We start from the raw sequence: 24,795 nt of genomic DNA on the forward strand, positions 1-24,795 counted from the left end.
GTGCAATCTGCATACCATCATCACTAGCATTGGCTAACAGTTTCTGATATACTTTGCCTATAAGCCCTCGACCTAAAATCTGAAAGAATGCTGACAAGACCTCATATGAAGAGGGCACCTGTAATAGGCCAAGTCAGCAAATAAAGTAATCTCTAATTTGTAGATACTTAAAAAATGTGTTCTGCGATACCCCATCATACAGCTGCCCAAGCTGTACTATACCCTTACTTTGCCACCTTTTCCCAACAGAGTCATGAAATATCTCATTTAATATGGGGTTCCTCCACAGCCTGATATACACATGTAACTTTGGAAAAGAATATGCCTTAGAAACGTCCTGCCATATCCTAGCAATGTCCCTAACTACCTTAAATCGAACCCTCTCATAGTAGTTAGGGTCAGCAGTTTTCTACAACAAAAACCCTGTATCTAGGCCGCAGGCCACTTGATACGAGAACCAAGTTGTACCAAAATCGGGTCCCTAAAGTAAATGCAGCCCAAAAGTATAATTTAAAATCTGGTAACTTGAAACCGCCCTGTTTATATGACAACTTGATATACTCCAAATGAAGCTGCCTATTGCACATAAACGTTTAAAAAATGCCAACGGTACCCACAGAGGAATTGTGCAATAATAATACAGAAACTTAGGGAGAATATTCATTTTGACAATATGGCACCTACCAACTATACTAAGAGGAACGCAGTGCCGACTGCGCAGTTTAGCAACCACCCTCTTTAGCAATCATTCATAATGTAATGTAATCACCTCAACTACTAATGCAAACTCCTAAATACGTTGCTGTTAGTGTGATGCCCAATGCTACTGAAGCCCAGTGCTGGAGAATGTGTAAATGACTTCAATGATTTTATACATTTCACACAAAGTACTTATGGGGTGCTTTAATGGGAGCACATTCAAAAGCCTGACAAATCAACACGTACGCAAGGCAGCTCTGCATTTGCCTGTTGCAGAGAGATGTCAGACAGCACTTGTGATATGGTAAACACAGGAATAATATGGTAAATACTGGAAGTAGAGCGCCAACGGGGTAGATGACAGCTACAAATGTTCACACACTGTGCGCCGTCTGTCAGGAAGGAGTGGGACAGCTCCCTCCCATCATAAGGTGTGATAACCAGTGGCACTCTGTGCAGGTAAGCACAGTGAGGTGGTGCGGCGGGGGTGAGGTGTGGAAGTGACAAACAACAGAATAGGGATGATAAAATAAATATAACCATTAACCTTTCGCTCAGCGATGCGGTGAGCGCAAGGTAAGTGGTTTTATTTATTTATTTGTTTTATTTTCCCTATTCCGGCATATGTCACCCTTGCAACACGGGGAATATTGGGAAGATGACGAGGGATGGTGGATAGACTATATGACATCAGGGCACCATGGCAAATCATTCACTTGAGCACCTAGATTAAAATCCACCACACACAGACAGAACAGGGTAAGCCGGGATGGACACAGCCAGAGTGGGCTAGAGAATTATTAGCTTTCATTTATATATGGTTGTTGCTGGGACAAAGAAATTGATAGAGCTCAGGTTAAGTCAAAGGGAGACCAGGCTGGGTTTACAAGAGGAGTAGGGTAGAAGACGATTAACGAGCAAAAAACGGATAAAGCCTAGGCTAGGGGGAAATAACATGGGGATGGGTTAAGAGTTCAGTATTAGTGTAATTGTAAAGATCAAGTATGTGCTGCCGGACTGAAGGTTTGTTCTGTTTCTTGTGAGCTCTGCATGCTTCCAAATAATGCAACCTTTTCCACAAAACTTAAACAAGAGTCAGTTATTTCTCAAGGTGGTACATTTGTTTTTGAATTAGCCACGTTAAGAGTTTCAGAGGAAGCAATTTAGGAGTATGAGTCACAAACAGATACCCAGAGAAGTGCCCAAACACCAGGTAATATGCATTACAAATTGTTGCTGTAAACTGTAATTTACCTAGCAGGCACATTACGAATTCCTTTTCTGAATTTCCTGTGTCTGACTTTTTTTTAATCAGCGGATCAGTAGCCCTGATGCGTTTTATGGGACCTGACTATTAGTTAAAATGTTGGGGTACCTCGGTTTCATATTCAAATGAATTTTCACAAAAAGTATCAATGAACTGAAAAAGAATCTTCTAGAAAAGGTGTTTCTAAATGGATATAGAGATAATATAATAGAAAAAGAACAACAAATGTTAAATCTTTTTGAAAGGAAATCTTTTTTCTATGTAAAGAATACTTACTTCAATGCTTCGTACACTGCCCTACAACAGTAACTAAAAATACTTTAAAATTCAAGACTTTATATTATTTTTATTAATAAAAGTATTTAGTCATTAAGACAGTCAAAAGACCTTGGCACAAAACATTTAGTCGTGAAAGACAAACTGTAAAAACATTTGCACCATTGTACTACTATTTGTTATCCAAACTGAGCATTTCCACCAGGGCAAAGAACAGTGCAAAGCGATTTCACACAATTTTTCCTGGACTTAGATTATAAGATTTGTAGCAAGCAAATACTCAGCTTGGTTTTATTAAATATGCAACAAAAAAAAAGCTAAACCAATTTGCACTATTTTTTCAAAAAGGAGATTCAGGTTTTGGATTTCTTGCCCAAATCTGGTATTGCACATTTGAAATCAATTATATTAAACAAATTTTTCTCTATATTTTTGCACTAGTGAAAATATTGTTCCATGATAAGGAAAAGCAATTGTTTTTCCCCAGTACGCGTCACACAAACAGAAACAATTGTGCAAATTGATATACCAGTTTTTGCACCATTGCCCAATATATCACTATCACAGCATGTCTACTTTAGTAACATCTATTTTTTTACATGCAGATCTGTGAAGAACCAAATGTAAACTGTTCGGATACCTCGAGCTTGGCATAAATGGTAGCATTGCTTTCCGTACCTGTAAAACACACCGGGCACTTGAAGGTGCCACCCATTCCTTCAAAACTGTGCTCGATCAAATGGCACTGGAGCTTGGCTGGTGAATCAAATGTCTGACTGCACAGTTTGCACTCGTGATTCAGTCCTTCATCTAGAATAGAAAGAGAAGAAAGAGGCAAACTGTCAGAGCATTCCTTGGGACTTCCATCCAGCAACACAACAGCTACAGTAACATTCCTGGCAGCTATGACTCCGAAAACAGACTTGTAGAGACCACTGGAATAGGGCAAAGGAAACATTTAGGAACATTGAAGGCAAGTTGTATACTTTTGAGACTCATATGCCTGCGTTTAGACCACCATTTCATCTAACAACAATTTGAGGACATGTGTATACCAGTGGGCAGGCTGAGCACTGGCTTTGTTTCCAAACCTAGGACTACGAGACATCCATGGAAGAAAAACAGCTTTGTCAAAATGAACTAGACAAAGCAGGGACATCGGGGCATATTAGCAAGGGCCAGATCGCCGCTTTATCAGCACTTTTTGCCGATAAAGCAGCGATTTTCTTATCGCCCAATTACCAAGCTATCGCTAACAGCAGTTAGCGACAGCTACCAGGCGATAGCGACCGGTTTGGGGCCCACTTTGCATGTCAGCGATATTTATCGCTAATGACATGCTAAGTGGACATACCCAAACTGGTAGCGACTGAAAGCAGTCGCTAATACAGCTATTGCCTATTAGCAATACCTGCAACGCTGTAAAAAAAAAAGCACTAACCGCGATTAGCGCCAGAATTTTACACCTGGTAAAAACCTGATTTAGCCATAATAGTCAATAGGAGGTGGAATCTACGGCTAAGTCCCCACCTGCCTATTGGCGAGATTTTCCTTAGCGATAGGATTTTCATAGTTGGAAATCTCATGTTAAAGATGGGATTCGCCGCTATTGCAGGATTTTTTTATCGCTGTGGTGATAAACGTTGTTAATACTGCGTTATCTACGCGATAAAATCCAGCGATAGTAGGCGATAAAAAAATCACGCCAAGCGCAGTTTGCGATAATTATCGCAAGTTGTTGCTAATATGCCCGATGGTTTCCAATAAATTAAGCAGCAACAATCTAACTGTTGCAGGAACCTCAATCTGTGACTGCAGGGATGCATCAAATGTACAACATAACACCCAGGCTTCCTTGGAGAAAATGGAGATTCTAAACAGCATAAAATCATTCTTATGGCAGCCCTATATGTTACTTTAGTCACTAACATGCACCAAATTGGAGCTGACGTCCGTAGACATGGCTCAGTGTCAACATATTCATGGTGAAATAGTTTTCTTTGAAGTGCAACATCTTTGGGCTTACTTTCTGCTTTCAAGTCCCTCTAGCTGTGCAGAAATTTATAAAATAGGCCTTTAGATCAATACATAGGCTTACTGATTATCATAAACATGCACATTCATCATGAGGGACAGCGAGCTTCAAGCCAAGACCACATTTACCTGAGTGGCACTTTCATCAGAGGCCATAGTGCTGTGCTTAGCAGTGCTTGCCTAGCAGGCTTCCGCCCAGGATATTGGCTGAGACTGTGGTTGTTATGAAAGGTACCATTTACCTTCATAAGTCGGTGACTGACTGTTCACTATTTGGCTTATGCTTGGGAATTTGTTTTATGGGATAGAAAGCATGCATTTATGTTCATTTATAGGGGTTCTTAAGGTCCTACATGACAGGCTAGCACAACTTCACACTTGTTCAAATGTCAAGACAGACTCACAAACCTCCAACAGTTAATGAATGAATCTACCTGGGAGGTCTGTGTTCTAAAAGATGGGAGGCTGCACTCTCCTCTGATTAGTAGTGGGTATGGCAGGAGGCATTGGCTCTAAACCAACAAGGGTTGAGTTCTTGAGTCCTCTATCTTAATCCATTTCTACTGTTTCGGCCCTTGGTGTGGGTGGGGAGTTGGGGTTATGATTGGATTGTTCAGGAATTTTGTAACAAGAAAACTGCTGATGGGCCAAGGCCTTGTATTGATAAATTCCCTGTTTATAAAAATTGATAAAGAGATTTGAACCATAAACCAACAAAGGCATGGTGAAAGGAAGGGTGCCCCACCTTCTAACCAATAGCAGACATGATGCATGAAGGACGGCCTGTCTTCCAACCAACAGAAGTCATGGTCAAAGGAAAGAGCAACATCAAACATGGTAGAAAGAGGGTGGCTCGGTCTTGTAACCAACAGCAGGCATAGTAAAAACCAGGAGACTCTGTCGACTGAACCGAAAGTCGGCATGGTAAAATATGGCTGTGTTCGCTACATGGAAGGGGACATGGTAAAAAGAAGGAAACCTCATCTTCTAAACAGTAATCTCACCGCAATACCAGGGAGCATTGTCGTTTCACCTCTAATGGACATGGTAAAAGCAATGTGTTGTCTTCCAATTAATAATAAACTGGTAAAAATAGAAAACCTGTGTTTTTCAACCAAAGATGACTTGGTAAAAAGCAGGACATTTTGCCTTCTAAGCGCTAAAATACATGGTAGAAAGCAGGAGGGTCTGTTGCCTCACCGACAGGGGGCTTCGTAAAGATAAGGTGGCCTCATGCTCTAACCTAGCATGGAAATATACTAAAAGGAAAGCAGACTTATCTTCTAACCAATCATGGGCATGGTAAACAAAATACAGGAGGCATGCTCTTATCAATTTCATACCACTGTAAAAAGATAGCCGCAAGACAGGGGTGTTATATTTTGGTTAGTAGTGCGCAGGATAAAATGTGATTGATATTCCTACAAATGTTAAAAGATACGTTATAAAGGGAGCAGGTTACTGACACTCTGGCCCACAGGCACTATTGAGATGGGGAGCCCTAGGGACCCTCAGGGGCTAAAATAAAAAAAAGAGTTGTGACGTGGGCACTGCAGTGCTAACACAGGTAACATTGCAGCCCTCTCTTGAGTTACTGTGGCATTCCAGTAGGAGCCTCTGCTCAAGCTTCACCCCATGGTACCAGAGGGCTAAGCAAGGTTCCTTGAGGAATTTTGCATTGTACTATGGTACCATGGAGGTGTGTACAGTGGGAGTGCAAAGGTACCCACATCAAATTTTAAAAAAAGAAATGTGGGTTTCCCACCCACAGGGGTTGGCTACAGGGTGTGACCAGACATCAGGACCTGCGCTCAACAAACTTGTGCCAAGATAGGATTGGTCTCCCACTGCACACGTACAAAGGCTGTACAAAGCCGGGGGTATTGGCTTATTATGATTAAAACAAAATGCACAAACATGCATTGAAAACTTCAAAGTTATAATTAGATATTGTAATGAGATCTTCTGTAATGTTAAAAAACAGTAATTGACTGAAAAAAGTTAAATGACGTTAGAGTTAAGTAGTGTAATAAAATCTTACCTTGCAATACAAAAAAACAGAAATTCACTGAAACTGTGACTCCATAGCTATGGTTTTAAATAAGATATAAACTAACGTTTAAACATTTTAAACCAATCACATTTTCCAGTTAAAGTTAAGTGAACTAACTATAACTTGTGCCTCTCTCATATACTGTTTATGATCTCACACATTATCTCACTCATGATATATTAAATGGCATAATTGACGACATCATTGATGACAACTTAAATTACATAATTAATGACATCATTCAGTCATTGTTCTATAGAGATGGTTCCATAGGGGTGGTAGGGAAGGTAATTCAACAAGCTACACTGGTACAGTTTTCTATCACCAATCAAGTGGTAATGGGGAGATTATTGTAACCGCATGTTGGACACATAGCATATCATGCAATAGACTTCACTGCGTCAGTTATGTTTGCTTCTGTCAAATTTCACTTTGGATAAGTTCAAATACATCTAAACATGATCGGCTACTTTAAAGACAGTTAAAATGAAGTAAGGTCACACACAAAAAAAATTGTATGAACATTGATGGGATAGAAAATAATTGCCTCAGCTTGAAACATGACTAACTGACAGAGATATTGTTTCTGCTGTGTACATCACAAGCCAGCAAACATCTGGACAATTAGAGGAACGTTAAATGGGCGGTGTCCTTTGATGGGATACAGCAGTTGAACGGATCAAGTTTGTTTACTGACGTGCTCCCCACGCCGATTAGAGGAGTGACTGTACATTACGTAGGTGTGCAGTGTAGGCCTGGAAAAGAAGTGCAGAGGACAGATTTTAAGGATAGCCACCAAATGTACTAGGTCCTCATCACAAGTGACCCAGTGAGGTATATATTATTTATCGCTCCAATCAACTCGGGTACCCTCGATAATTGACTGGCTGGTAAATAACTTAAGTTAAAAGTTTTCCTCATTCAAATGAGGACTAAGATGCACAGTTTGGTGCTTTCACCGAATTCTGCATGTCACTCTAAATTATCCAGACATGTTTTACCTGTTAAATGTATTAAATTATATTTCGGGGTTCAGACGTTATTGTATCTGGTAATTACCGGGTGCAGTAAATTCTGGCACACTGATAATTGTGAATCACCTACAAACGGCTGCTTTGCTCAGGGTTTGCAATTTACTGGGTCATTCACGAAGAGGGCCTAACTCGAAATTATTTGTATAGTTATTGCCTAGTCTGGATTTGGTCCTATTGGACACCAATGACTTAGAATGTTTAAGGTAATGAAATTGAGTCAACAAGAGCACAGATATTTTAGGGGAATAAACTTCACAGCAGTGATAAAAACCGTAGCAAGAATCTACAGCGAAGATAATAAATAAGGTAAAAAATGACAAACAAGTATGTAATAAGGCCACATGAACAGCAGAGTAGCCTCATAAAGGGGTAAATGCTTGCAAGAAGTGGCTACATTTGAAGAAGGGGGATCTGTGGTCCTTCTCCTAAAATGTAAGTTGTCGGTTTAAAAATATCACCAAATGCTGATATGTTGCACTTCAAAAAAGTATTTTTCATTAGAAGTTAAAAAGCGTGCTGCTTGGGTATTGGAACATACATAGACAAAGCTCAGGATGGCCTCAGCATTTGATAGTATTTATAGGTCTAGGAAGTGTATGACATTAGATGAATGAGGAAAAGCATTATGGGAATGCACACTTCCCGCTCTCACCGTCGTAGTGATAACATTCCTACAGCAGAATAGCAGCCCCGGAAAACAATATCACGTGTAGTAGGAACAAGCAGGTCAGGGATAATTGTAGAAATCGAGTAACACATAAAAACAAATGAAGGCAATGGTGGTAAAAATGAAATGGTATTTGTAGTGAGCAGAAAACAATGCAAGGAGATGTAAGTGAACGAAAAATATAGGTGAAATAGGCGTAAATCAGTTGTAAATTCCAAATCCAGCGCATGTACAATATCCCCTTTTTGACTAATGCTGAAACGTCCCTCTGCATTTTTGGCACCTAGCTCTATGTACCATCCATTATCTTTCTTTGACTTCACCTCTCAAATTGAATTGCTCCTCCTGCTTCCTCTGTTTACTCTGAAGATAGACCATTTTTGTGAAAGTCCATGTGGAAATTGAAGGCAAATGAAAGTAGAACATTAAAATACAACCATGCTGCTGGAGGTAACTTAAAGCAATTCAATCAAAACTAATTATTTTCTGCTCTCTGAAAAGGTGGCAGCCGATAGTAATTGGAAAAGAGGCTGCCCAATCCATTTGTGAAAGTAAAATTCACAGCCAATACATTTAACAACTGTTATGCAGCAGAATATTCAATTAGGAGATTAAACAAGCAGAGTATTCTCTTCATGTTCAGAGTCACGGAGGGGAGTGGCGTTATTTGTTAGTAAAAAATTAGAGGCCCAGATCGGCCAAGTGGAACAAGGGGGGTCGGGCCGTTGGTGCTGGGTCACCTGTGTGATCCCAAATAGAACTAATCCTGTTACGTTAGTGAGTTTTTATGCTCCAACAGAGGATACTCCAGAGATATATGAGGAGTTTTTCCATTCTTTGTTGATGGTCAAGGGTGAGATTATTATTGGTGGGGATTTCAATATTACAATAAACAGAGAGCTGGATTCTTCCAGCAAATCGAAGACACAATTCAAGCCTAAATCTCTCAGGGCTATTATGAATAATATGTTGCTATTTAACTTGTGGGACCCTTGGCGAAATCAAAATCCGCACAAAAAAGAATATACTTGTTGGTCCGGTAGATTTAAATCTTCTTCACGAATTGATTTTTTTCTAATCTCACGTCAAATAATTTTTTCTAAACAGACGATGCTTCACAACGGGTTCTCGGATCATGCTATGATCATTATGGAACTGGGATTGGCAGATAGGGCAAGAACCCCTAAACGTTGGGTCTTTAATAAAAAATTCTTGACTGATGACACTTGGGTGGAGGTTATTAAAACTGAGATTTCAGCCTTTTTTTCTCGGAATATAGGAACTGCCCCCCTCAATTTTGTGTGGGACTCGTTTAAGGCATATATTCGCGGCCTAGTGATTGGTAGAGATGCAGCAGATTTTTCAGCAGTTAAGAATAAAAATAAATTGCTCCAACAAAAAATTCAGGCTTTGACTGAACTCAGGCAACAAAATTCTGCTAGATCGGTTCAAGATCAATTAAATGCGGCCAAACGTGAGCTCTCTCAGGAGCTCTATACTCAGAGTGATGAGATCTTTCGCAAGAGCTCACAAAAAATTTATGAAGAGAGTAACTACACTGGCAAACTCCTGGCGTGGCAGGCCAGAGAGCAAGCCTCGACTAATCTCATACACTCCCTATATTCTCCAGACACTCTTAGGGATACATCGGTCCCAGCTGAAATTGGAGAAATAATGATCGCTCACTATAAAAGGATCTATAATACTCAATCGACGATAGATTATCAAAAATTATTGAATTATCTGGAAAAGTACTCTCTTCCCACTCTTTCTCCTGTAGATCAATTTAGTATGGCATCTCCATTCACTAGAGAGGATGTAGAGAAAGTTGTACAACAGCTTCCACAAGGGAAAGCGGCCGGACCGGACGGGTTTCCCTCAGAGTTTTTTAAAGTTTTTTTTACTGCGTTCTCAGATGTTTTCGTTCAATTATTAAACTTTATGTTGTTGGGTGGAAATATCCCGGATTCTTTCAGGGAAGGTACAGTAGTAAGTTTTCTTAAAAAAGGTAAACCCCCCAACGACCCAAATTCTTATAGACCCATTACGCTTCTTAACACAGATTACAAAATTACCACTAAATTATTATCCACACGATTTAACTCTTTTTCTTCAGATTTGATTCACGCAGACCAGAATGGCTTTGTTGCTGGCAGGCAGCTTTTGACTAACACTCATTTTTTAGCAGAGGCTTTGGATTTTTTTGAGTCACGTAAGATCCCCGCTTTAATTTTATTATTTGATGCCGAAAAAGCTTTTGATTTGGTGGTATGGGAGACACTTTTTATTATTTTACAGCACTTCGCTATCCCAAAGGTAGTTATAAACTTAATTCGGAGTCTCTATTCAGGGGCTAGGGCTAATATTATAATCAATGCAGAGTCTGTGGGGCTAGTATCGGTTAAACGTGGTACTAGACAAGGCTGCCCACTGTCTCCGGTTTTATTTGCCTTCTTTATCGAACCCTTAGCAACTGCAATTAGGAAAGCCCCTCTTTTATTCCCCCCAATTAATTTGATGCCTAAAATCAAACTTTATGCAGACGACATAATTTTGTTAATTAAGCCGGAATTGCAATGCCAAACACTTGCACTTCAAATATTTGAAGAGTTTGAGGCGTTGGGGGGCTATAGGATAAACAAAAAAAAAAACGAAATCTTAGTATGCGGGGGAATTAATCCTGTAATTCACCCTGATTTAAGATCATGCATTAATAACAAACCGAAAAGATATTTGGGGGTTATGTTCTCTACCGCAGTTTCAGATCTTTACAGCTTGAACTTTATACCATTGTTGCAGAAGGTACGAGCAATGTTCGAAAGATGGAATCCCCTACCATTAACTATTATTGGCAGGGTCGCATTAATTAAGATGTCGGTCCTCCCTTTATTTAATTTTTTATTTTCAACAATTCCTTGTGCTCTGCCGGCATCTTTTTTTTCCAAAGCTGAAGCCTTGTTCTCTTCATTTATTTGGGCCAAAAAGACGCCTCGTATTGCATTGAATACGTTATTCGAAGATAAGGGACAAGGTGGGCTGGCCCTTCCCAACCTTAAAGACTATTACAATGCATATTTGGCTCAATTCATGACCAGATTCAAGGATAATAATCAGCAACTCTTTATAAATTTTTTCATTGATTTGATTTGTGAAGAATCCCAGATTCCCTCCCCACTTAAATTATTTAAATCTCCAAAAACAGTCAGGTATAAGGTGCTGCACTGGTTTTTTAAGAGACGCTCAGCACTCCTAAAGAGATACTCCCTTTCGTTTCTTAATACATCCTCTTCCCTCTGCTCAGCTTTTTCATTCTTCGGAGTGGATATCCGCATGGATTTACTAGAAAAATGGCAGAAGATAGGGTTTAAGATATTAAGCGATTTTATGAAAGATGGCGCTTGGATTAGGATGTCTGATATGTCAACCTTGGTTCAAGGTAATTTCCTATTGCTGGGATCATATAAGTTGATTTATGGAATCTTGATCCAACTAGACCCTTCACTCCTCTTTTCCCCGGCTCCGTTATTTAATGATTTATTTTGTTTAATACAAGAAAGAAAGCCGGGAGAGTGGAAACGATGCTTAACCGTGAATAGGGACCCGGATTTGTGTCTAAAAGCAATCAATAAGTGGCAAGGGCAGGAAAACATGGTATTAACCCCAGCTATATGGAAGAGAATTAATGTTCTGAATTTTTCCGTATTAAGAGGTGCCAATTGGCGCAGAATGCTGTTTTTTAGTAAATGGCTTCTGTACTTCACTCCGGCAATGGTTAGTAAAATGTATCCTAACTGCTCTTCCAGCTGTTATAGATGTCTGCATTATAATCCTGCTAATTGGTCTCATATTGTTGCTTATTGTACCAAAATTGTACCTTTTTGGGAAGAATTATTTGCATATATACAAAACCAGTGTAAAATATCAATCTCGGTTAATGTTAAATTGATTTTGTTTGGATTTGATCCTGAATTGATGTTAGAGGGGCAACTAGTTAAACTAATATACATAGCTATGGCTGTAGCGAGATCGCTAATTCTACAAAACTGGCGTTCACAATATTGCCCCAATCTATATGAATGGTGCTATAAAATGCAAAAAGTCAGAAATAGTGAACATTTGTATGCTCAAAGAGTTGGGGCGATTCGTAAATTTGAGAAAATCTGGGGTTCGTACTTCGATCTTAATGATTCAAATTGATTATGTTGGTTCCTTTTCTTTTTTCTGTGATTCATCTTTAGGAGATGGCCTGTTGTGTGTCTTCTGATTTCATTTTGTTATCTGTATATTTTGCCTGGCATATGATATGTTAGTGTTTGATTTTGCTTGATTATCTAAGACTTCAATAAAAATAATAAAAAAATAAAAAAAAAAAAAAAAAAAAAAAAAGGAGATTAAACAAGCAGAGTATTTGAAAGTAAAAGGTCCAGCTAAAAAATACAGCCCTTAGCTCGGCTGGGATTGGTGCACCAGGGATCAGAGTTCACGCCGCATGATTATCTGGTTAAGACAGGTTGTGGAGAGTTTGCTTGAGGCAGCCTCAGTCAAGCAATAGATGAGCCTCCACTTGAAGGTCACCGGAGGATTGGCCATGAATGTTAACATAGTCCACGTGTGTATTTCCAGCCACAGCTTGGGCCTTGTCTACTGAGTCACCAGCAGGAGGGAAATGTACAAATACTGAATCTTGTATAGTAAGATTCGCCGGCAAAATGGCTCTCACTCACCTCACTGGTCTCTTGAGGACAGCCGGACTGGGAACCCAAAGCAACCCTGGCTATTTTGTCGGACCAGCCCCTGGAAGGTGGGGGGTGCAAGTGTGAAGCAATGCTGCTTTTCCGGGGGGCCATATTGCAGCTTTGCTGCAAAACTGCCCCCGTAACAAAACCAGCTGTCACCGCTGCAAAACGGGCCCTCACCCTTCCAGTCTCCCGGGGAAATGCCCGATGCCCGCTACAGCCAGTCCGGCCCTGCGGTTATTGCACGTCTTCGCGGGCCCCTCATTTGGGTTTTAAGACATGGAAGAAGCTACATCCGTCATGCTGCAAAGACTGGAGAGAGAGGCGAGAAAACCAGTCACGTAGAAGGGGTTTTGTGCTGAGGAGGAAGCGATAATTACAAAACAAGGAAAGGGACTGGAAATGAAGAATACCGCTATGCTCACAAAGTACACTGAGTACATGATAATGTAGCTCGCAAAACAGGTGTTACAGCAGCAATTATCTGAAGAGGGAATAGACGTACACCAAAGCATGGCAGAGATATCTTAACGATGAAAACAAAATTAGTCTCTGAGTAGTAAAGCATGAAAACGGCAGATAACGCAAAAGGAAATTGCTTTTAAAACTACCTCTAAACATGTGGTGCAGCGTTGTTACTTTCAGTTTACAATTCAACCCACATGCCAGAGATTTGAAAAAGGCTAGTTGGGGTAAGAGGCGGAGTCCCTTAATAATCAGTTTGTTGCTTACGCAAATAATTGAAATACGACTCACACTCTGCTATCTGCAAGCAAACTATTGTGAGGGCGCAGGTCAAGTTGCTATTACATACTTATATGCAGGGTTCCTCCAATGCTGGATCTGGCATGCAAGGCTGGAGAGGCACCAGGGTGGCACTGGGGACAGCAACCAGCCCTGGCAGATTGCTGCTTGACCAGCCCTGGGAGCAGGGGGGTTGCTAGCAACAAGCACTGCTCCCGCTTTTGCTACAGGGGGGCGATATTGCAGCACTGCTGCAAATCCACCTCCCAGTGACAAAACTTGCCCACACAGGCACAAAACCGTCCCCCAACCCTTCGGCCCACTGGGGAAATGCCCATCGCCCGCTACGGCAAGTCCGGCCCTGCAGGGCACTAAGACTATGTATATCAAAAGCAACCACTATGATACAAAATGACTTTGAGTGTTATTTAAAGATTGGTAGATGTGCTATCCACCCTATTTAGAGAATACATAAATGGCTATGTTGATTAGAGTTTGACCTCTTGGAACATTATTTCCGACGAAGTTCCCACTTTTTTAATCTTGCCAAAGATTCCCACAATAAAAATGTCTTGAAAGGACTCTTTAGTTAAAGTTTATTTCTGTTTTCTTTTTTCACTTGGCCAATCTACCTTGCACAGCTATCGAGTGGGGTAGTCTGGACTCTGAGGCTACTGGCAAAAAGAATTCTGGCAAGGAGCCACTCAAGGTGCCTGTGAGGTATTTCAGCGCTAGCCCGACGAGAAGCACAGCCCGACGAGAAGCACAGTTCATGCCACCAGCTGGTGGGTGAGGGCTCATGCTCTGCAACCAAGTACCTCTATCTTTGTCCAATCTATCATAATGGATAGCTCGAAATGTTTTTCGGAACTACACACATTGTAACATGATTACTTTGATAGGGAGTATGTGTGCCTTTCTTTGATTGGAAGGACCAGTATTCCACTCTTCCTACCCCTTGTTATATAGCCTATAAATGGCTCTTAATTATTAACATGGAGGCTGGGACATTAAAAACATGGCGCAAGTCATGCCCTTTCTATCTTAACATTACGCATTCAAAACATTTATCCCAGGTAGTGTACCAAAGAATCATCTTCTACTGTGCTCAGAATCTAGGGTACATGCAGCACTTCGCAATCAACAGCATTGCAAGTTGAGTAGCTCCAGGGCCCTGGAGTGTAAGGAAGCCACTGCACCCTAATTATACCTGTCTTTTGATTCCTAAAAGATTCATATAAAAGTCAGGGGATGCCATTTTCCTTTTTTCACATGAAGGCCTAAGGCAACCTTGATACATCCCTTTGAACAAGAGTTCTTAAGTTCTCAAGAAGTTTCCTGGGTTTGTAAGATTCTGTGTACAACAAGACCTGTCCAAGTGTTAGACCTGACATCCTTGGTGTAGTCTTCCCCAAAACATTTTGCATTCATCCCTCTTGTTTTCTGAAATTCTTTGTGTTGGCTACACAGAACTCCGCGAAGTGCAAAAAAAACTCTGCCGTGCTTGACAGAGCTCTGCAAGTGGGGAGTTCTTTAGATAAATGCCATTTGCAGTGATTGTCAGTGCCAGGTGCTTGTCCGCACTGAGTAATCATAGCGAACGGCACCATGCACAGCACAAGCAGGCACTGCTTCCTTTCTGCAGCTCGAGTAGATTGTTACTCGAGGTTCAGCTTTCTCAATGCAAACAGACGGTTTCTCAACGCGAGCGGTCACAACCACTCGCAATGAGAAATCTGGCCACATTAAGAAATCTCACTAGGAGGTTGATTTTCCATGCTCGCACTCGCCAACTTGATGTTGACGATCGCAAATTAGAAAAAATCTCCACAGGAAGTAGTTTTTCCTCGTTCGCGCTCGCCAACTTTGAACACGAGCGAGGGAAAAACCCTGCTCAGCGAGTTTTTCGGAACTCAACGAGCTCCACGTAACACGGTGTGTGGAAAACTTCGCAAACTCTGCGAGCAGAGTGGAGATCACTGCCCAGACCTATTTGATCTTTTTGGCACTAAAAACATTTTTTAATTGTTCCACTTGTTTGGATTCAATTTGTTTAGGTGCTGTTTTATGAATTGAAATGTACTCTATTTTCCTAAATTGCTTTATGATTTTATATTGTTTTATGTTCTTAGTTTCTTACTCTTTGTGTGCTGCCGAAATACTTTACACATTGCCTCTAAATTAAGCCGGATTGCTTTGTGCCAAACCATCATAGAGTAAAACACAGGTCTATTTAGTGACTTCAGTGGTTCACCCTGACAAGGACTGTGGTTGTGGCCTGAGCGGGGCTTCCACCCTCCTCAACCAATAACCCAGCTTTCTACACCAAGCATTTCAGATGTTTTCAAGTTAACACTCAACTAAAACGAGGTAGCCTTAAGTCACTTCCTCGTACAGCACCTCTTGTTAGTGTAGTTAAAAGAAAGGCAACAAAAATGCCAAGCGTATGCAAGTGAGCAAAGGCCGCGAGCTCTGACCGCCACATTCATCCCAACAATCATGATGTACCATATCAGCTTTCATACAGGGAGCGCAACCAGCTGCTAGGCAGTAGGGCCAGTGTTTATTCTCATTTCTGTTCAGTAAAACCTAAGTAAAACAAAACCCCTACAGCAACTATTAACAAATGTTCTGTGGTAGCCATAGAGGCAGCTGTTATCCCTGCTGCCACCCGGGGCCCCTTTCCTTTAACTGACCAACGTGCCAGCCATTACTGTGGACCAATTTGTAATGGTACGTAAGCAGCACTCTAGCAGCCACCCAAGAGTGTGTCCAGAGGGGCCCTTTAGCCTCATGCGCAATACGTCCATGAGGGCCAGCGGCTATAAACGTCCACCTTGTAAATCGTAATACAGCAGGAACCAAACCAAATGCTCTGATCAGAATGGGAATAGGCCTCAGCCTCCAACGCAGAAATGAAATGGCCTGGAGTTCTGGTCCTTGCCCAGCTCCAACATTTACACAATTAGGACACTGATGCGTGTTTTTGTCTTTGTTTATTTATTTTTTTGCAAGCAATACACTCTCCCCCTAACCAATTTCTCTTTCCTTCGCTCTGCATTTCCCCTTTCTGGAGTTCTTTTACCACACTCATTTGTAACCTGGAGGTAACCATACCTGCTGAGGAGGAGAGCGCGCAATAAGCCCTGAGCGACCATGAGTTTGCCCTTGATGCTACCGTGGGAGGTGCACTGCAGGCAGCTCATGCTGTCCACATGAAATGCAAGTGGACAGGATATTATTCAACAGCAGGTGGATTTGCATTGCAGAGGCCTTAAACCATGTAATGATGAGGCTTGCATGAAGACTGGCAGAAGGTACGCTTAGTTCTGAAGCAAAGAAATTGAGCCGCGGACTGTGTTACCCGTTGGACAAAATAAGTGAGGGGGTGTCTGTGCCAAGAAACAGCACAATGGAAGGATAAGAGCAAAGAAGAAAACTCAACTGTTCTGAAGAATATTGTATGGGAAGCACTCATCTGCTATCGGCCCAGCTTATCTTCCTATCAAAATTCCCCAAATAGGGGCTTAATTCGCTTTTGTGTAGGTTTACGATTGTTTGCTATTCACAGAGACATCTTCCTAGTAGTATTTTTACGACTGTGGAGACTCTGCACATAAAAACTATTGTACTGTCCTTTCAATTTATGTGTGGAGACTTTGCAGTCATAAAGATACTACTAGTAGAATACCTTTGTGACTTGCAAACATTTCTAAACATAAACAAAAGTGTAAGTTTGCCTTTGTGAATCAGGGCCAGAGTGTGGAATTTTCGGATGAGCCCTTCACAGCTTCGACGTTGCCTCATATTTCACTTATCTAAGCTTGAAAAGTAAGTGAAACAAGGGCTCTAAGGTAAGAGTGTAGTTAAAGCTAAATTAACTTTTCAAACATAAACTGTTCATAGGTCAATACTGAGCTGCTGGCAGCAGTTTCTTAACTGTTCGCAGCATCCTTTTCATGTGACCCAGCGGTTCTCACCTTTCTTGACCTGACTTCCGAGTGGTGGTCTATTATTTGTGGATGATGGGAGCTGTATACCCATCCTATATGCCATTACCACTTCCAACACCGTACCCCATACCCCTATCCTAAAGGATGACAAGGTTTTCCAAAAAAATAGTGGCGAGAGGGAAAATTATTCCATAACCCCCATACTTTTTTTAGGCCCATGCTAGTGCAACAACACTTTGTTATAGAATTTAAAACATGACTGTCCTGTTTTATTAATGGCAAGGCAGTTGTCACGGTTAATATCACTGGATGTAGACAGATGCAAAACCAGTAATGTTTAACATTTTCTTTTTTAAAGTTTACAACAGGTAGTATACTTTGGTGGTCATATTAGCACTGCAAATCAGGGATATAGAGCAAAAGTAATTTTTCGATGCACTTATTTTAGAGGGATGAAAACGGAGGAAGGAGGGGAGGATAAAATATCACAAAACAACATAAGCATAGGTGCATGAAAAAATATGTAGAAATGTAATCAAGCTTCAGAACCAGGACTGACCATACAGATATCATCACTGACTGCAAAGCATTTAGGAAAAGTAATGCTCTTGAGTTATGCAACATACCATTGAAGCAAGGAGGTGTAGCACTTAACTGCAATTGTATTTACAATCAGGCACATGCATCAAAAGAAAAACCGGTCGCAAACGGGCAGATTCTCAGAATCTGCCCCTTTGCGACTGGTATTTTTGCATTTGAGATGCATTATCCCAAATGCAAAAATCGCAATTTAAGTAATCTCTAAATTGCGATTACTTAAATTGCGATTGAATTTAAGGAATCAGAAATTGAGATTCCTTAAATGCAATGCAATAACGTAAAAAAATGACCGATTTCGCTAATAGGGGGCGCAAATTACCATGAAGTTAAACTTCATGGTAATTTGAAAAAACTTCAAAAATGCACTTTTGAAAGGGAAGCGAACAGATACCTTTTCCCCGCAACACATAAATGACATGCGCACTGAAGTCAATTTACAGAGATTCTTCAGAAAAACAAAATAAAACTCTTTCTAATGGTTATGAGTATAAATCTGTCAGTGTCATGAAGTTCTGTGCCAAGATTGTTGTTACTGAATATTGTGTGCTACTGCCAATAAACAAAAAACCTGTTATGATAAAAGAATCGTTGGTACCCTGTAGATACTAAGGTCTCAGTACAGACAGGTCAACTTAGACCTGAAATCTAAGTTTATACTTGAAGTCTAGGGGCCTGATTACTCGTTTGGCGCAGCGATGCAGGTGCAAGCGGCCTCCTCTGGTCAAACCCGCGCTAGGACCGTCGGCCGTATTACAAGTTGAACTTGTGTAACACGAGTTCAATTTGTAATATGATCGGCGGTCCTTTGCCTTTCCCATGGAGGTCCCTATAAAACAGGCACCGCAATGGGAATAGCAAAACAGTTCCAGCACTGCATGGACGGTGATGTCCATGCTGTGCTGGAACTCTGTAGGGATACAGACAGGGGGGGCACATGGTGTGCCCCCTGAATGTATCCCCATGGTGGGGTGCACTATTATCCCACACCGCCAGCCTGAAATGCTGGTGGTGGACGAACTTGTAATAAGCTGTGTGGCACTGCACCAGTCCCCGCTCAGCATACTGTGCTCCGTCGCAGCTGCGCCATCACCAGGGAATGACTGTTCCCAGTCGGAGCTGGCATAATCAGCAAAATGGTGGAGCACCACCCCTGTGCCACCACGAGTGTGGCGGTCACAAAACCACTAGACTCGTAAACAGGCCCTAAGTTTAGACCTGACATCTAAGGGCCCAATTCAGAAAGGTAAACTTAGACTTCAGGTCTAAATTTACATCTCTGAATTGGGCCCTTGGACTTCAGGTTTAAACCAGTTCCGGAATACCAAATAGGCAAAGTAGACACTGGCCGATGGCCCTACTTCTTCAAGGGGCCCAGCGACAATGGATCAAAATAATATTGATTTGATCTTGAAAGAATATTACAACCAAGCTTTCTTAAATTGTTTCCAAAAGATAGAAAAAAATTAATCAACTCAAAAGAAATCTTTGCATTAAAGACTCCACTGATTACGACATCTTGCAAAAGATAGACCTTCAAGGTATCCTGAAAGATTTCACCACAAACAAATTGAGGAAAGTGAATATTTGAAGTCTTGTTGGAATATTAAGTTTAAAAAAGCAATTTTTGTTTAATATCATTAATAACTGTTGATGTTTAATTTTGTGTAACAAAATTGGTTTATTAATATTATTGATTGGTAACAGTAAAAACATATTAGGAGATTTTTTGTGAGGGGGCGAAATTTTGACTGCCTAGGGGCCTCCACAGGGTTTAATCTGGCACTGGTCTAAACGTAGACTTCAGCTCTAGGTTTACCTTTGGAATTGGGCCCTAAGTCAGGACTGTGGTCCTTATTCACAAAGCTTTTTTTAAGTTTCAAATTAGGCTCCCAACTCACACCTTAAAAAATTTTAAGTTACGTATCCATGCTTTATATACGACTCACAAAGCAAGAACCTTATGTAAATGCATGATTGTGTTTCGGATCCATAGGTGCGCAGTGTATGCACACATGCATCCAGCACATATGTAATAATTAGATGAGACTGGCAAGTATTCTTAGGTAAAGCACAAAAATGAGGTAAATAACCAGGCATAACGTGGTCATAATAAATATTTTGCAATGCAGTTGCAAGACTTACTAGCTCATAATAATATATTGTTTTTTAGACAGTACTACATACCACAAATTACTGGCATTCTTAAATGCTGGACACAGCAAGTGTAATCTTAATGGCACTCAATTCATTAGCCTTAGAAATACCAGTATTCAACCTTAAGACCAGCAGTTCCTATCAGATGTCAACTGTGAGCCCTTATATTGTTGAGCCTTCCAACTTATGGCTGTATGTAACTTGATAGTGCACTTCCAGTAAATTTCATTTCATCAAAATTTCTACTGCTGGGAATGTCTCTACTAAAATAACCTATGTGCAAGTATAGGTTTACTAACCATAAACCTAATCATAAAACCTAAAACTTCGCTCATTCTAACTTGAAATCTAAGTCAAAGTCCGGTGCTTAACTTGAGCAGGTTGATTCCTTTAAGGCCCACCTCCACTAATTTTTGGGGACCAGCACTCATCTTTCCTCACCAATCTTTGACACAGAGCTACAGAACATAAACAAACAAAAGATGGAAAGAAAGAGGACAAGACAGGCGGAAAAAGCAGAGACAAAGGGCAAAAGCAGGGATGAAAAGTGTCTTCAGGAGGGGGATAAAGAGTAAGGGAGTGTAGGGTGGTGAATAAAAGAGGCATTTGGTGGAATCAAGATTAAGCACCCTTGATATTCAGCAACTTTGACATTCGGCAGCGCCAGTCGAAGTTTTTCTGAGAAAACTTTCAGACCTGGCACTTATTAGATTTCCAGTTAAGCATTGTCTAAGTATAGTCCAAAACCCAAGGTTACCCTCACGGGAGGCTTAACACTAACCTACATTTAAATATTCTACCTTAAATTTGTGAAAATTGCTGGAAAGCACACAGTGGGCCTTATTTTACATACACCGCATTTTCCTTGATTTCGTTGGGCACTCCTTTTAAAAGGTGCACCCAGGGCAATCAAGGAAAACGTATTAGGGTGAATGGCCTGTCCCCAGTGCAGCCGTGAATTCGCACTGCCCTGGGGGTTGTGCATTCAAATGAAAAACTGAGCAGCTGCTTTGAAGCCACTCCGTGTTTTCAAAGTGCAGGCAGCAACCCGCTTGCACTTTTAAAGGAGATTAGATATCCCCTTAGAGGCGGGTGCAGTAAGTGACTGCAACCACCTGCAGGGGTACGTTTGGAGGGGTCCATGAGATCCCCTTCCCCCTTGCAAGAGTGTTGCAATCAAGGGACACACTTAAAGTGTGCCACCTTTTAAGTGGAGCAATATCACTGCGCCTCCTGAGAGCTCATTTTCCCTGCGCCTGTGTCTTTAATACGGCGCGGGTGCAGAGGCAAAGGGGTTCCCTCATTTGCATGGGGCATGCCCTTATGCAAATGAGGGATGACCCTCTGAAGATAGTGCTGGTGCTTTATGTGCACTGCACCAGCACTATTGGTATTACAGAAGGGGACGCACAAGCTTCTGCGGCACCCTTCTGTAAACACCAAAGTGCCACGGGGCATGCAAAGCGGGCGCAAATGCCCCATGCACCCCAGGGCACTTCTATAATATGGCCCCAGTATTTCCGGTTCTCATAGGCTATTTGCCTAGCAAAAATACATATCAAGAAAACACGTGTGGAAGAATAAAAGCGAACTAAAGAACACTGTAACGCCTCATAAATAGCCTAAACGTACACATATGGTGAACACAATGAGTACCAAAAACACACATAGATTTAGGAAAACTGAATCAGTCAGTGGTCAGTCAATAGCATGTATGTGTGTATTAATTTGGTTTGCATCATGCAAGTGTTTTTCCAAACAGCCACAAATTGCGGCCATGCATAGGTGTGTTGTTAAACTATGCATGTTGAAAGGTATGTACTAAATAGACCCGAATGCCAAGGAGATACCAGCTGTTAAGGGAGGTTGTTTTCAAAACCTTTGAGCCCAGGTATTGACAACCAGATGTTGTTATTGATATATCGTGGGCTGCTCTGTTTTATGAGTGGTTAGTTTCAAAGCACACGCTTCACAAATATGCATTGGCCATGTAAATAAATACAGTTCTAAAGATCTTACAGCACAATCATCTTTACGTTTTGGAGAGACGTTATGCAATTCGGCCCAGTGAAAGATCACAGTGCATTTTTAAAATATGCAGGGCAGGCAAACATGCAAAATGGTCCGAATACATAATTTTGCATGACCAATAAATTAATTTATGCTTTTTCACGCCGATGCAGACGGGCCTTTGCACCGTGCATAGACGCATAGCATCTGCCACAGTTGGATAGTAAATACCTACTAGCAATGGGAACACGTCGGGGGCTCCTGGATCTGTTGGAAGGGGACGTATATCTACCTTCGAGTACTGTACGAAAAAAACACAAATTGGTAGAGGTGTGAGAAGAAAGGTCATGCTGCATAAATTCAATGCACTCAAAAATAGGGGGTACTAGTGGTCTCGTTATTCGCACTTCATACGCAAGAAAGAACAATGTTCGTCGTGGGTACAGTATAAACCACTATTAACTTAGGCAAAGCATGGTGCTTTCGGGTTATGCACACCCTACTACCCAAGGTGTGAGATTGCACTCTGGATCAGTACGGCACAGAATGTACATAAATATTTTTTCAAATAACCCAAGCACTCTGATAGTATTTAAAGATTCCTCCTAGGTCTTTACAAAACATGATGTAATGTATTATCTTTTGTGGAGAAGTTGTAGACTTCAATGCAGTCAAAGTTCACAAATTATTTTTCTTCTAAGTATAATCGCTTTGTGCGTGTCTGATGTAACGCTTCCGAAAGGTTGTGCCCAAAACTCTGTAATCGCATGAAACCGTGAGAAGTTAATTGCGGTCTGCTCAAATAAGTTGGCAAAATAGGTAGACATCAATACGTTCAGATGGTGATGATAAGAGGGTTTCATATGATTACAGAGTTTTTTGCACAATCTTTCGGAAGCGCTACATCAGACACACATAAAGCGATTCTACTTATTGGACTATGACCGCAGTCTTTGACAATCTAAGCCTTGAAAAAGTCACTGTGTGACGAAACACGTGTTGGCTGTTTCTGAAGAAAAAGAATTTGTAACATTTGACTGCACCGAAGTCTACAACTTCTCCACAAGGATATACATTACATCATGTTTTGTAAAGACGAGTCTTTCATGTTTGGACCTCATCGGAATCTTTGAATACAATCAGAGTGCTTGGGTTAATTGAAATAATAAATTCAATGCAAACTGCTCTAAAGCCTGCAAGGAGGACCACTTCTAGCACTGCAACATGCGTATAGTCAACAAGATATCAAAACAGGAGTCATGATCAGCTGGCGCTCGCAACACCTAACAGAATGTCAGCTTGAATGCAGTCTGATGGCAAAGACAGTTACTGTAATTAGCTTCAGCCAGTAGCGAAGCAGGAGTACAAGGGCTCCAATGCAAGCAAAGCAATGCCCCCCGCCCCCCAGGGCCGTGGTTGAGTAGTAAAAGAAAGTCATAATTGGGATGCAGTAGGTTCCTCAAAGCTCTGGAGCCTGGTGCCTTCGCAACTGCTGAATTTATAGAAGTAATGTTCTAGGCCTCCTGGGTGAAAACTCTGGTGTTTATATTAAGAAATATGAGAACATTGGAACCTCCGGAACTCTTGTTAAAACACTTTAGTGCAGAGGTGCAAAAACTGGGAATGCACTGCCTGGTAGTTATTGACTGGGGTGGGGTCAGAGAGCCCAGAGTAACTGCAGTAAATGAACAGAGGTGTTTCCTTTTTCAAGCAAATTCTTGTTAGTTTTCTAGAATGATGAAAGGAGAATAAATATTATGTTTTTTTTATTTTTGGAGATTTGTTTATTAATTGTTTTATAAGCTAAAGCATGGAAACAAGCGTATGAGCATACATGCATGTCACATGTTCACCATCAACCTGATCACTGCCGTGCACAGTAACAACAATCATGGTAAATTACTTTTATCCGTACGAGCCACGTCTCTGTTAGTCCGGAGGAGAACAGTGCTGAGTTGCTTCTATAGGTAATTCTAAATCAAGTCTCATCTCTGTAACCCATCCACACATCAGACTGGGGGGAACCTCAAGCCTAATACCCTGACCTCTCCATTGTACAGCATAACGTGATAGCCGCCCTCCATGTCGCAACAAATTGGGAGACTGGGTTGTTGCCATCACTGAGCTATGCCTCTCTTTCCAATCACAAGGCCCAGTTGTATGAAAGTCTTCCATATTGTCTTTAAATTCTCAAATCTCTTCTTTATCCATGTGAGAAGAAAAGTCTGGCATGCTGAGTAAAATATACTTTCAACAGCAGCAGTTTGTTAGCTGGTTCTATTCTGTAGCTTCACCACATGAAAAACTAGAGTGCTATCATTCTATATTGATGGCAAATATGAAGCACTTCCTGAACTCCATGTTGCTGGCAGATAATTTGTTAAATTTAAATGAACATTCAATAGTTAAGGCAGATATGAATCCAGCTGCGAGCGGAAGTATAGGGTTTTAGTAATTTATGGCATAATACATTTTTCAAGGGCTAAAATAGTTAATGAAAGAAATAGCCACTTGGGTGCCAGTATCACCACTCCATATCTATTTCGTCAGATTATCCATCGTCTCTGC

The 24,795-nt window shown here is 41.1% G+C and overlaps 1 protein-coding gene across 5 annotated transcripts in view; it reads right to left on the reverse strand.

Annotated features, from left to right (window-relative positions):
* The window catches only part of ZNF521 (zinc finger protein 521), a 651,786-nt gene that overhangs the window by 98,637 nt on the left and 528,354 nt on the right, over positions 1-24,795 (reverse strand). For 3 of the 5 annotated variants that reach the window (XM_086965653.1, XM_086965652.1, XM_086965656.1), the window contains exons 5-6: positions 22,463-22,528; positions 2,921-3,052 (exon numbers count right to left, since the gene is read on the reverse strand). In XM_086965653.1, coding sequence (XP_086821779.1) covers positions 2,921-3,052; positions 22,463-22,528 — 198 coding nt within the window. The remainder of the gene's footprint in view (positions 1-2,920; positions 3,053-22,462; positions 22,529-24,795) is intronic. The other 2 variants (XM_086965655.1, XM_086965654.1) reach the window with 1 other exon arrangement.

The sequence above is a fragment of the Lissotriton vulgaris genome, chromosome 4_1, assembly GCF_964263255.1.
Source record: "Lissotriton vulgaris chromosome 4_1, aLisVul1.2, whole genome shotgun sequence".
Lineage (NCBI taxonomy): Eukaryota > Metazoa > Chordata > Amphibia > Caudata > Salamandridae > Lissotriton > Lissotriton vulgaris.